This window comes from Pelecanus crispus, chromosome 2 (genome assembly GCF_030463565.1).
Source record: "Pelecanus crispus isolate bPelCri1 chromosome 2, bPelCri1.pri, whole genome shotgun sequence".
Lineage (NCBI taxonomy): Eukaryota > Metazoa > Chordata > Aves > Pelecaniformes > Pelecanidae > Pelecanus > Pelecanus crispus.
In genome coordinates, this window is record NC_134644.1 from 38,417,359 (window position 1) to 38,430,106 (window position 12,748).

A 12,748-nucleotide genomic window follows, 5' to 3' on the forward strand; every position below is an offset into this window, starting at 1 on the left:
ATTTATGGTTAATAAACTACCTCACATACCAAGACATTTCTTCTGAATGCTATGAATTAGACTTACCGCACTGCTTCTTAATTAGATAAAACAGTGCTACCAGAGAAAACTACTTTGCTTTTAAAAGAAAAAGTGGTCCATAACCCATTGAAGACATGCATGCATAAACAAAGCTTTGTTCACATTTAACATGAAACCAGCTGTCAGAAACAGAGTCAACACTGAAAAGAACTATGATACAAGTAAAATTACTTCATGTGATTTTTTTTCTCACCGGGATGACAAGCTTTTCTGATACAGGATTCTCTCTCTTAATAACAAATAACTTGTCACATACTGTTCACATCAGATTGGTTTTATAAATCAATAGCATCAAATGTTGTTCAGTGCTGGTGCACAGAAAATTATATAAAAATGATTGATCAGTACTTGCAATAAAATACCTTATTTCAATAAGTAAATTCCTTTCAATGAGTTGTGTGCTAATTAGTTTTTGAAAGAGTTCTTCAAACATAAATCTGACTGATTAAAAATGCTCCCTTTTTAGATATTAAGTTATGCCTTCTAATTTTAAGTAAACAAGCTTCAAAATGCCAATAGACAATGCAGATTTAACAATCTATTCCTGATTTATTGGGGGGGGGGGGGGGGGTGTCTGATTGGGCCTTAGTGTTGGGTTGTTTGTTTGGTTTTTTTTTAACTCTGGCATACAGAAATAAAATTCAGCCTTTTGATAACCCAAGACTTTGATAAACACAGCTTTCCAACATGAACTCGCTTAATTTACTGTAACAATTGACCACAACTTCAGGAAGGTCACTTCTATTTTCTCCACTTGTAAACTCTGAAACCTATGAAGTTAAATATCTGAAAACTATGAAGTCTTGCATGCAGTTCAAAGAGAGAAGAATACATGCCTAAACGTAACGGCACACGTTTTCCATTTGCTGAGGAAATTGTAATTAACTGTTTTGAATTTCATAGCTGACCAAATTTTCTGCAGCAGAAGTATATTACTAAATAAAGAATACTCTTTTCTAAAGAGTATTTCTCAGTAGACAACTCCACCCCAAGTCCAACCAGTGAATATACCCCTCACATGCAAGTCAGACTAAATATGAATACTCAGTTATTATTCCATTTTTATTGGCCTGCTCACTTGCACGTTTGTGAACGTGTGTGTGATGGGGGGGACAGGGGTTGAACTGCATCATGGACAGTAGGCTTCCTGACAGCTATGGGCCACCTGTTGTTCACAGACCACCACTTTATATTCGCTTTACAAGAAACAGAGAAGAGCCTGTGAACCTTATTTTTCCTCCCAAAGACTTGCCACTTCCCACTCAATGGATATCTCATTCTTTTCAGCTACACCAGATTGTCTTACTTCCTCTTCCATCACTGACACCTAACATCAATAGAAAGAAAAGGTTCCCTCTTTAGATGTAGGATTACATTAACTGAAGATAAAGTCTAAGCTCTTGTGGCAAACAAAAGCTGAGGTCCAGGTATCAAGTTCCTAACCACCTTCTGGATCCAATGTCTTTAAATACAAAAATTTGTCTGGATTCATAAGTCATGTCTCATGAGCGTTTAGTACTAGCTGAAGGACACTGCAAGGTATATATAAATCCCATAAGCATACTGCCTCAAAACCCAGAGTGACAGAAAATTCTGACACAGCTCCATTTCATCCTAGCAGTTGGGATTCAGCGATATACAGCTGAAAGAGGCTGGTTTTCAATGATTTCCATGTCTGGCATATAATCAAAGACATTTAGTAGACCCCAAACCCCAGTGATCAAGACAACAAAACCACACATCCTGGACAGAAGAAAATCTTTACTATTCCTTGACACCAAAAGGTAATTTACATCTGCTTTTCACTGCTCTTGTATTATTTTAATTACTTTTGATTTACAGCAAACCGAATAAGCCCTGTAGCATCCTCTTCTCCTTATTCTGGTACTCCACCTAACAGCAAGATATGGGCAAAAATACTCCATATATAAAAATAACACAATGGCTAAACAAGTGAAAAATATTAATTTCTATTATTATTAACACAGAGATCAAATCTTTGAAAAAATTGTTTTGAAGACTGACCTATCCTCACTACTTTAAAAGGAAAAAAAGTCCCTTGCTGTATTCTTGAATCTGAAAGATGTTTTAATGGAAATTATTGAAAACACTTTCAGTAATTATTTTGGAAACTCATCTTTAGTACTGTCCTCAAAAATGCTGATCTTACATCTGGTCTTTTCAGCTTCAAATATTCCAGACCCTATTTATACTTTATACTTTGAAAGCAGTTCATTTACTAATTAAAAGCACGTAGAATTCTTTCTGTGGAAAAAATAAAAATAAAAAATCGATAGTGTATCAGCATTATATACAACTTCTGTGGAGAAGAAGTAAAGAATTCCCTAACTACTTGAGGCAAGCAACAAATGTTAGGAGCAATTTGGACAACATACCAGGATATATAATATATTGACTTAACAGCAATGATCGCAAGTAACATCTCAGATTCCATAATCACCTGTGTCTCTGCTGACTTCAACCTACTGCTCCGGTTTACAATGACCAATTAACAGTTTCTTCATTTTAGCTTACTGGTTTTAGGAATTAATTATACAGCTGTAATCCACAACTGGGACTACTTGACACCAAACACTATGTTGGGCCCACAGACCCTGACTGTGATATATTGAAAACTCTAAAATAAGCAAAGGTCTTCTGAAAAGGCATTTTCATTAACACAGCGCTGTGAAATCTTCACTTCTAGTGCCAAAAAGTCAATACATCTGACACCACATTTTGAGAACACAAATATTTGCTATGAGTCGGTGTTCACAAGTGACAGATCAAACTTACACTCAAACTCCACTACATAATCATTACTTCCTTCTTCCTAAGAAGAGGTGAATTGGAGATCATGTTCTTTTTTTTCCCCCTCCATGCTCATGAAAGGGGTACAACATCACAAAAACAATTTGCTTCTTCAAAGCTCAAGCAATCCAGCAACAAAAGAGGATGCGGATGGTATTAAGTTATGCTGCTTATGTGCAGAGGTTAACTGTTAGAAAAAATTAAGACAATAAAACTGCTTAAAGAGACCACCATGAGACTGAGACAGGATAGATGACCATTCCCTACCTTCATGCAGAATGTCAGTAGTAAGTTCTGAAACAGCATCAATATAATTTTAAAACTATTTGAAAGACTTTCTTTAAAATAAGTAAATAAATTAAAAAGTGCTTCTTTGCGTAGCACACTTCCTGTTGTATAAAACTTAAGACGTTTCTTTCTTTTCCCTGAGCTTTGCCCTAGTTACAGTTTCCCTAGCTAAGCTTCTAACTACGCTGCAAAGCAGAACTATTGGCCATATACCTGGGCTTGACCATGATCCTTGGCCCAATGAGAGATTGAATCAATCCCAAAATTTAACTTACAGCAAACTAAGAACTGATGCAAGTTGTGTTGGCTGGGTTAGTTCTCCACAGCAGTTCCCCTGGCTAGAGATCACCACAGCACTGAATTTCACTGTCCTTACCCCTCTCTCACCCAAAAGCTCTCTGCGTTGTGGACAGTCTAAGAAGAGATAGCACAAAGCCAGCAATGCCAGCCTCGTGTCACATCACATTGCTTCGGGATTTCCAACCTTAACTATTCTGTGAGGGCAGCTTTTTATCTCCGTGCACCAACTAAGCACCACCACTTAGTAAGAATCAAACCTTATCTTTAGAAACGTTTTAATAGAAACTATACTATATGTTGTGGAAACTACTGCTATAAAGCAAGTTTGTGAGCAGAAAGAGAACAGAAGAAAAAAGACAACACAAGATTGAAAATTAAGATAAGTATGTTATCTTAGATTAACATCTCTTTTCTCCTGTTGTGCAAGAGTGTTGTAGACAGTACACAAACTGAGTTGAGGTTGTAGAAAGGATCAAGGTGGCAGGCAGTAGTTAGCATTGCAGTTTTGGGTATGTGCTCCATACAGATGTGAAACCACAGAAGACAATACTGAAAGACCTTAAAAATCATGTCACTGAAACCCTGAGTTAATAAAAAATTTGGTCTTCAAGGGCTGTAACAGATGACAACATCTTTAAAGCTGGCAAGTGTTCTCTCTTCTGACAAGGACAACTCCATTGTTTAAAACACCACTAAACTAGAAACCCTATGCATCCAGGTAGCTCTACACATACACAGAGTTATTTAATGCTACAGTTTTAGAAGTTATTTTATGTTACAGCTTGTAATATCCAGCTGTGGACTGCGAAATTATATAGAGCATACTAAGGCAGAAAATAAATAGCTAATTAAGCAAAAATGGGCCTTTATTGACAATATTTTTAATTTTGCTTAACCAAGTTTTCCTCCATGTTTTTATTAAAAAACAAAAAGACAAAAGCTTAGTTTGTTGAAGTAGGTATAAAGCTTTCTTTTCCTGAAGAATCATGCTAGGAAGGTTTTACAAGTTGGGAAATCTTTGACAGTTCTTATGTTTTTGACTCTACCTGAACAACTACAGTAAAACACTGACTAATACTGAGAATCAGGAAAATGATGCTTCTATGGTAAATGTAAATTTATATGTGCTATTAAAGAATAAAGTGACTTAACAGATCAAAAGATTAATTTTCCCACCTCTCTTTGTACCCCGTCCAACTATCAACCCATTCCTCCTGCCAGCAGACAGTACAAATTGAATTCCACTGAAATCTATGCTTTTAATAGGCTAATTGACTGCTACCATTCTGGATACTGGTTTGAAGCTATTCAGCACCTGCCTGGAAAATTCATCTACACTGTCTCCTGCCACAAGCTGGGGAGAGGAAAAATAGCTAAGCAATGTGATAGCTAAAGAATACAGCATCAGTCAGTTCTGATTACTGCAACAGTTCTCCAAAATTCCCAATTTTCAAAACTGTGCAAAAATTTCCATATCCTCTTTTTAATCCAAACACTCTTTATTCAAATACCAAACCCAACACTACAAAATGGACTGCATCATGAACTGGCTTAATTTGCTGCTGAAATGCTGATATAAAAAACACTGAAGAACCATAGAAATGCAAAATTTTACTTAGTCGAGAAATTGCAAATTATAGTCAAATAAATAATGACAAAGTATAATGAGCTGTGTACCTGAAATTCAATATTTATAAAGCTAGTGGATCTATGGAAAGAGAGGATCAGAAGCTTCTAACATCAAGATGCTTTGAGGATAAAAACAAAGTGAAGATTAATTTCTTCTCCCTCTTCACAGGGATCTAGCATATTTGTCTTCTGCATTCCAGTGCTTAGCATAGTTTTTGGGCTGTACAAATAATTCTTTCTTTCTGTTCTCTTAACAGGAGTTCAAGAATTCCTTATTTGCTCTGTATTATTAAGTCAGGTAACAGCAGGGATAATGATGCTCCACCCTTTGACCATGAAAGGAAGAAACAGCAATTCACTTACCTGGGAAAACAGAAAGGACAGCCAACTGGAATTAAATGCAACCAATCAGCCCTAATTAAGGCAGATGAGACCAAACTGGAGCATGCTCTTTTACCATCAAGTTTAGATGAACAGCTACACAAGAACCAAATAAGGCCTACTCCTGTGAGGTTTGTCAACTAGCACTTCATCTAATACTCCTCAATATGCTATGGATAAAGAAGAGAAGGACTGCTCTAAGGCATCAGAGCCGTAAGTTTTTAATTACATTTAAGTAAATGACTATTAAAGCACGTTTATGGAAGAGAAAAAGATGCTTTAATCACCTAACATCTATTGCAAGCTTATGCTTTATTTTTACTTAGTTATGTCATCACATCACAGCCAAAATTAAGAGCTCCACTGTACAAGGTAAGATGGTCCTTCCTGAAAAGTTTGCAATTCAAATAAATGAGATGGAGAAAGCATGAGATAAAGAAAGATAATCCCTATTTGATAAGATGAAAATGAAGCACCGCTCCAAGATCATGAGGAAAGAAACTCCTTTAACTAAAAACTGAAACTAGGTTTCTTGAACAACAGAAGAGCTATCCTTTCTTTGTGACAGCTGTTATGTTACATTTCAGATTTATTAGCCACATTAGGAGACTTCAGTTCCTGGAAAAATGACATAAAAATGGGATATAAGTGAAAATACTCTTAAATTCTTGCAGAATCATACCAGGGCAGCAATACTCTGAAGACAGAACTCAAAGCAAAGAACTCAAAGCATACATTAACTATTGGCCCTCTACCAATATTGTATGTGTCACTGCTCCAGATCTACTTACAGTTTGAGATTCAAATGAAGAGGTAAGGTAAGTGAAGCTCAGAAAAGAGTAATTTATCCCAAGATACATCTAGAGCTTCTTTAACAAAAGCATAGGCAAGCATACAAGATCACCTTCTGTAAGAGCTTGATCATCCGAAAAGCACTGCAATAAGGTTTCACTGTATCCAATAAGGTTTCACTGTATGCTCTAGCTATAAGATTAAACCCTGTAATGTAGTTTTTATATTCACTGCAGAAGAGTTTTTCAGCATGCATGACACACTGCACCTCATTTCAGCAGAACATGTATTCTGTGCTGAAGTAGTCTAGGTAAAATTCAAGGAAATGGAACAAAAAAACCCCAGCTCTTAAAGAACTGAGCACTGCTACAATTTTACGACAATCATTTTCACCAGTCACTCATGTTTTCTGCTCCCTTGGTTCACTGAAATGACCTTAAAATGAAAACTAAGGCATACTATAAAATGTTCTTTTCTCCAACAGTCAGAATATTCAGCCTAACAGATACATAACATTAGTCAGCGTCACGTGACACAACTAATTTTTCCTCTCAAGTTATTGCTGATAATTGCACTGCCCCAAACAGTGCAAAAGGGATGCAGAACATTATTTCATACAAAGTGATAATTAATTGTCATATCACTTTAAAATGCCATTTGTCAACTAATGGTAACTGAAAAATTCATTTTTTCATAGCTTCTTAAAATACAATTAAGAACGACCACCTTTCTCCTAATACTTGAATGTCTACAATCAACTCCAAGAGCTTTTGGCAAGCTCTTTTTCTTTAGTTTGGCCATCTGATAGAAACACTTGGACATCTAGAGGCATAATCATTTGACCACAACAGAAAGTCCACAGTAAAAAGTTTCTGTATAATCATAGTCATGCTGGAAGATATGAAAGAAAACAATGCCAATACTCATGTTGCCTTTATTTACAGTTCATCTCCAGAGCCCTTTCAAAGAAACACATTGCTTTCTTGCAGGATTATAATATCATGTATTAGGCAGCAGCTGATATCATACGGAGCGATAGCAAACTTTTGCTTAATACAAATGCCAAAATGAATAAAGAAAAAAATGATGGGCAAGTTGGTGGAAAAAGCTGTAAGGCAAGTCAATTTTTTAATTAAAAAAAATTGTGTACCAGAGAATGTTAATGAGCCAAAAGTCCCCTGAGACCACTTTTACACATTCTGCACTATTTTGATGCCCCTGCTAAAGATAACTGAACTGTTCCCACTCAGACCTGGCTGAAGACACATTCTTTTTTCAACGTCATAGCAAAACTTGAAATCTGAAAATATCTTATTCATCGGGTTACTTTACTCACTATAGCCACTCAGAGTTATCAAACTGGAAGTAGAGAATACAAAATGATCACAAGTCACAAAGTAAAAAATCTCCACAATACCTTTAACTTCTTCATAAATGCTATCATCTATTGGTTCACTGCTCACTTGTCCAACATCGTCATATTCCAGTTCCTCCTCCTCAGGAATAGTATTAGATTCCATATCTATGTAACAGCAGTTTAAAAAGTTAACATTTACTAGAAAAGAATGCATAAGCAGAAATTTACGCAAATTGAACACACAATTCCTCTTCTGGTGCTTACAGTATATTCTGCTTATTTTCTTATAGTGTTCACAAGGAAGAGCTTTCAAGCTAAACAGTATTCTTGGAAAAAAGCAAGAATCTTGCAAAAGCAGAAAAGTCATGTAAAAGCTACATGATTGAGAACTAGGACTTGCTATTCAAAAGTTGGGCAAGTGGGAATACTAGATATACAAACATGACAGATATGTTAATGGACAGAACTACTATCACTAAGCAGCACTGGCAATAAAGGCTACTGCTCTACTGGCTGGCTTACCTTGAATTACAAATTTGACTTGCTGTACCCATTCCTCTGCTTCTTTGGGAGTGGCAGCTGTAAACTATTAAATGTTTATTAATAACTATTAGCAGTAATGACAAAAACACAACTACAATTTCATTAGCAATAAAAAAGAGGGACTGTAGTATTCTCATCACTTCCTCAATAAACCATTAGTAATTCTTTTCACGTCTTCTGGTACTTTTCTTGCAAGGATGCTTCTTATAATGTACAGCTAATTTTGACAAATTTACGTAATTGAAGGAGAGGATGATGGATTTGAAACTCTGATCAGCAGCTGGCAGCTGTGCAGAAAAAAGCTGCTTCTCTTCATCAATGTCAAAGCCAGAACTGATGAACAAAATTTGCCCTTGACAATTAGAAGACACCCATGAATTTCTTTAGACTGCTGGGTACAGTTCTCTTAAAAATGTTCTTGTCAGACTCCAACACACTACCTGACAGCTTAATTAACTGGCTTTCAACTGCAATCTCAGATATTTAAAACTTATTAAACTTACATTCCATATTGATGTCTAGCTGATAGATCTCTGAATTGCACAGCTGATATGTGCCTTTACGTAGATTTTCCTTGCAAAGCCATGACCAATACAATATGTATTTAACACTGATATATATTTTAACTTTTTTTTAATACTATTTAATTCATCCAAGAAATCACACAGACATACTATACAATAGATATTAAAATGCTAACATTGAAATGACCAATAGATAAAGATGATAGATTTCCTTGCTCTTGTCCAAAAAGATAATATTTGAACACATACATACATATTTTAAATCAGATTTTTTTCCCTAATATATTAATATACAATATAAGCAAGCGAGGGTTTCCTTTTTTCATCAAGATGTCAGTGAAAGTTGTTTTACTGAAATGTTAATTTAGTAACTGGAATTGTAACGGCTTTATCAATTTAATTTCAAGTCAACATAAAAAAGTCCAACCTGATAAATGCGCTTATCAGGAGCGGAGATTTCAAAACAGCAATCTTTCTTTGCATCCTTCCGAAGACTATTATTCATTCTGATGGTGTATCCCTCTAAGGCAAATTCACCTTTCTGTTGTTTGTCTGTTGGAGATAAAAAACAAAAGTTAGAGCTTCATTTACAACAGTGAATGTAAGTGGCTCAGCAGGTTATCGTTTACTCAGATTTTGGTTTCTATGTCATGAATTCTACAAAGAACAGGGAGGTTTTTAGCAAAATGATTAAGTGATGCTTCTGGAGATAAAGATTCATTTTAAAGGAAGATGTACACAATAGTACATTTTTCTGTAGGATGCCTAAGGAATTCCACAGGGGGATGTCTGCAGATGGTGGTCTTATTTAGTAAGAAGTGCATGTTATGCCACTTGTATCTAGGGAAAGCCAGAACTGGAACTTGCAAGACATGCTTCCTATAAATCAGTGTGTCTCTCAGGTTCAGCAAACCAATGGGAAAACCTTTCTAGCTCAGAACTTGCTGAGCTCCCTCCTAAACTAACCACTTCACTCAAAAAAATAAATTTCAAACTCCTTTTTAAGCAATTGGAAAAGCTTCTCCTCACATTCTCCCACCCACTTCCAGATGTGCCTCCTTTCCACATGGCAGAAATAAAGAATGAATTTTGTTATAAATTCAGGCATGTGTTCCAAAAGCATTTCTCTCAACACAGCAAATGTTTAATTAGCTAATAAAAGTACTGAGCCCTACCACAGTTTATTATGTAGAGCCATGTGGTTGTTCTAAAGACAATTCAACTTTTCAAAAGTTCTGGTTTATAAAAGTATCACTTAGAACAGGCCTGAGTTTAAATATACTGCATGTTGGGCAAGCTGCACCTGCCAGCTCCTTCTGAGCTCTTCAGACCAAACCCTACACCTGATTTTACGTGCTCTGGCATGTTTTGGTGGATATTAAAAACAAACCAAAAAAGTTAATCAGTTTTGCAATTTCTGTAGATCACAGTACAGCATTCAAGCGAAGATAGGCATCACCAGTCACATTTTGCTCAGGCAAAGAACAAAGTGCAGTTGCAAATGAAAGAAAGTGTCATTAAGTGTGGGGTTTTTTCCGCAGTAGAGAGAAGCATTAATTAACAATAAGCATCAGGCACAACAGCAAAACTACTTTAAGTATTGCTGAACAGAACTTAGGTGCAAATCGAGCATCCATTCCTTATGTTTGTCAACAAAAGGAGGGGACTTCTATAGTAGAAAAACCAGGAAAAACTACAATTTTCAACACAATTTTGTCATCTTTCTGGAAATTTAATAGGAAAGCAAAGCTTTTTTCCACTCCTGAGAGGGCAAAAACTGGCTATCACAGCAACATGGACATCAGTGGACGTAAGGGCAGTCACCATACAAATATTCTTGCTAGTAATCTTACATGCACATAGACACAAATTCTTTGTCCTTCCACCTTTTTATGAACTCTCACCCAGGGCAAGTAAATACCAAATAACACAATTACATGAGAAAATCCAGGGCACTGTTCTATTTTCTCTCCTAGTCCCTTCCCCCACAGTAAGTTTTATTATAATGATACGGTACTAATATTTTATATTTGCTCAATCCTCCACCCCTATATCAAACAGTACCCAGATGCAAAATTCATCGAATCGCACCAAGGCAGATATTAGAAATAATAACTTGCAATAGGTTAACTAGGTCCTCTTTTAATTAAATTCATTTCTGCCTAGAAATTTTGTTGTTCCCTCACTTGTGACCTCAGGGAGAAGATGAAGTGAAACACATTAATTTCTCACTCTCCTGTGCTGGAAGTTTATCAAAACCCTAGAAGATAGGAGCACGCAGACAGAATAAACAAACACCAGGTTCAAAAGGTAAAAACATTTTGTCAAAATAAAAATGAGGCAAGTATTCAAATTTAGTCTCTTGGATTATTTCTGAGACTGCTTCTCTGTGACATGGATGATCCCTTTTATGGCAATACGGTTTTACAGAACTAATATGATCTCTGTACTGGTACTCTTTCTTTCAAAGAGCATTACAGTTAAAACAGAAAGATGCTGTATTTGGCACTGGAAGGGGAATGCAGTGCATGGTATCCATATTGCATTTGATTGTTTTATGGTTTATACCGTCTTTGTCTTCTCTCTCTGAATGCTCCATCCCAGTGCTAATGAAAATTACCTGTATGCACCACAAAAAAAAAATATATATCCTTTACTATTAAATTCTCCCACTGACCTTTATAACAACAGACTAGTCATAGCATTGCTACTTTTGCTTCTAATTGTCTGTGCAGTAAAGTACCTCTGATTAAAGCCCAGTGTAGCATTACGCATATGCTTAAAATGTTGACCATGAGGAAATTTTAAGACAATGAGACACTTCACAGCCCTGACACAGAACCCATTAAAGTTGAGAGAAAGACTCTCAGTATGCATTCACACTCCCTGTGGCAGCGAGCCAGAGATAAGACGTAGTATGTCCGGAGAAATGGCTCCACAAATACAGAATGGCAGGACACAGGTCAGCTATAGCTCAGCTGCATGCTCTGATGGTGACAAGCAACGGAGGTCTACAAATCCCAGTTGCTTTTGCAGAATACACCTTTCCAGGTAGGAGTGGAGACCAACCCCATCACCTGATCACCATGGAGCAAACTATGACCCATGGTAGCTGTTTGGCCAGGCACAGCAGTCAGGTGCGGGCTTGAAGGCAGGGCCACCTTGTGACCAGACTCAATGATCTCCTCGACTTCATTTATCAGGAAAGGCTTGCAGCTAAATAGGTGTGTAGGCAGACTTGGGCTTTCAGTTTAAAGCTGCCATGTGAAGTTAGTGCCACAGTGACTTCTGAGAACTTTCACATTCAGAGTTATATTGTTTATATCAGAAATATTTTCTCGAGACTGTGCTTTAGGGAGGTTTAAACAGTTTTTGATGTTTAAAAACTTTGAAGACTTAAGGATTTCACTTGGAGACTTAAAATTAGATATAACTGGGGTTTATGGCGGGAGCTTTAAAGGTAGCTCCAGGAAGCACATTTACATTACAGAGATTTCACTTTCATTTTGAACCCCCAAATCAGAACTGGTGTTTTGCCTAGGCAGGAATACAACACCGTATTTAGGAGGAACTAGGGAGAGACATGCAGATGAAACACACTTCGCTGAAGAACGATAACATTCTTGCTGCCTCTTATTTTCTCAAGACAGGGCTTCACAATTCAACAACGGGAAACCCTTAAGTTGTCCCAGAACATCACAGAACAGAACTGCAAAGGTATAATACTATCAGTCTTGTAAAAACAAAAAGGATCACGGGCATCATCAAGCATAAGTTGTTCCACAATTAGGTCAAACCTCATTTCAGATTTCAGAGCCTTTCTTTGCTCTCATCTCCTCCTCTTTCCTTCTCCCCATACCAGGCACACAACAGAAAAATAAATCTGGGTCTGTGTAGATCATTTAGCATGAGGAATCTGGAATTGTAAAAAGCTAGTATAACAGAATGGAGAGTCAGGCACTAAGTATTTAAAAAAAAAAAAAAAGTCAAAACTAGTACATAGATATTTGAGAGAAATAAATATGAAGGGCTGTATTTAAAA

The 12,748-nt window shown here is 36.5% G+C and overlaps 1 protein-coding gene across 1 annotated transcript in view; it reads right to left on the reverse strand.

Annotated features, from left to right (window-relative positions):
• Nucleotides 1-12,748, reverse strand: part of SKAP2 (src kinase associated phosphoprotein 2) — a 99,859-nt gene that overhangs the window by 30,257 nt on the left and 56,854 nt on the right. Inside the window, exons 5-7 of the mRNA XM_075705404.1 lie at nucleotides 9,134-9,258; nucleotides 8,162-8,225; nucleotides 7,700-7,804 (exon numbers count right to left, since the gene is read on the reverse strand). Of these exons, the coding sequence (XP_075561519.1) occupies nucleotides 7,700-7,804; nucleotides 8,162-8,225; nucleotides 9,134-9,258 (294 nt within the window). The remainder of the gene's footprint in view (nucleotides 1-7,699; nucleotides 7,805-8,161; nucleotides 8,226-9,133; nucleotides 9,259-12,748) is intronic.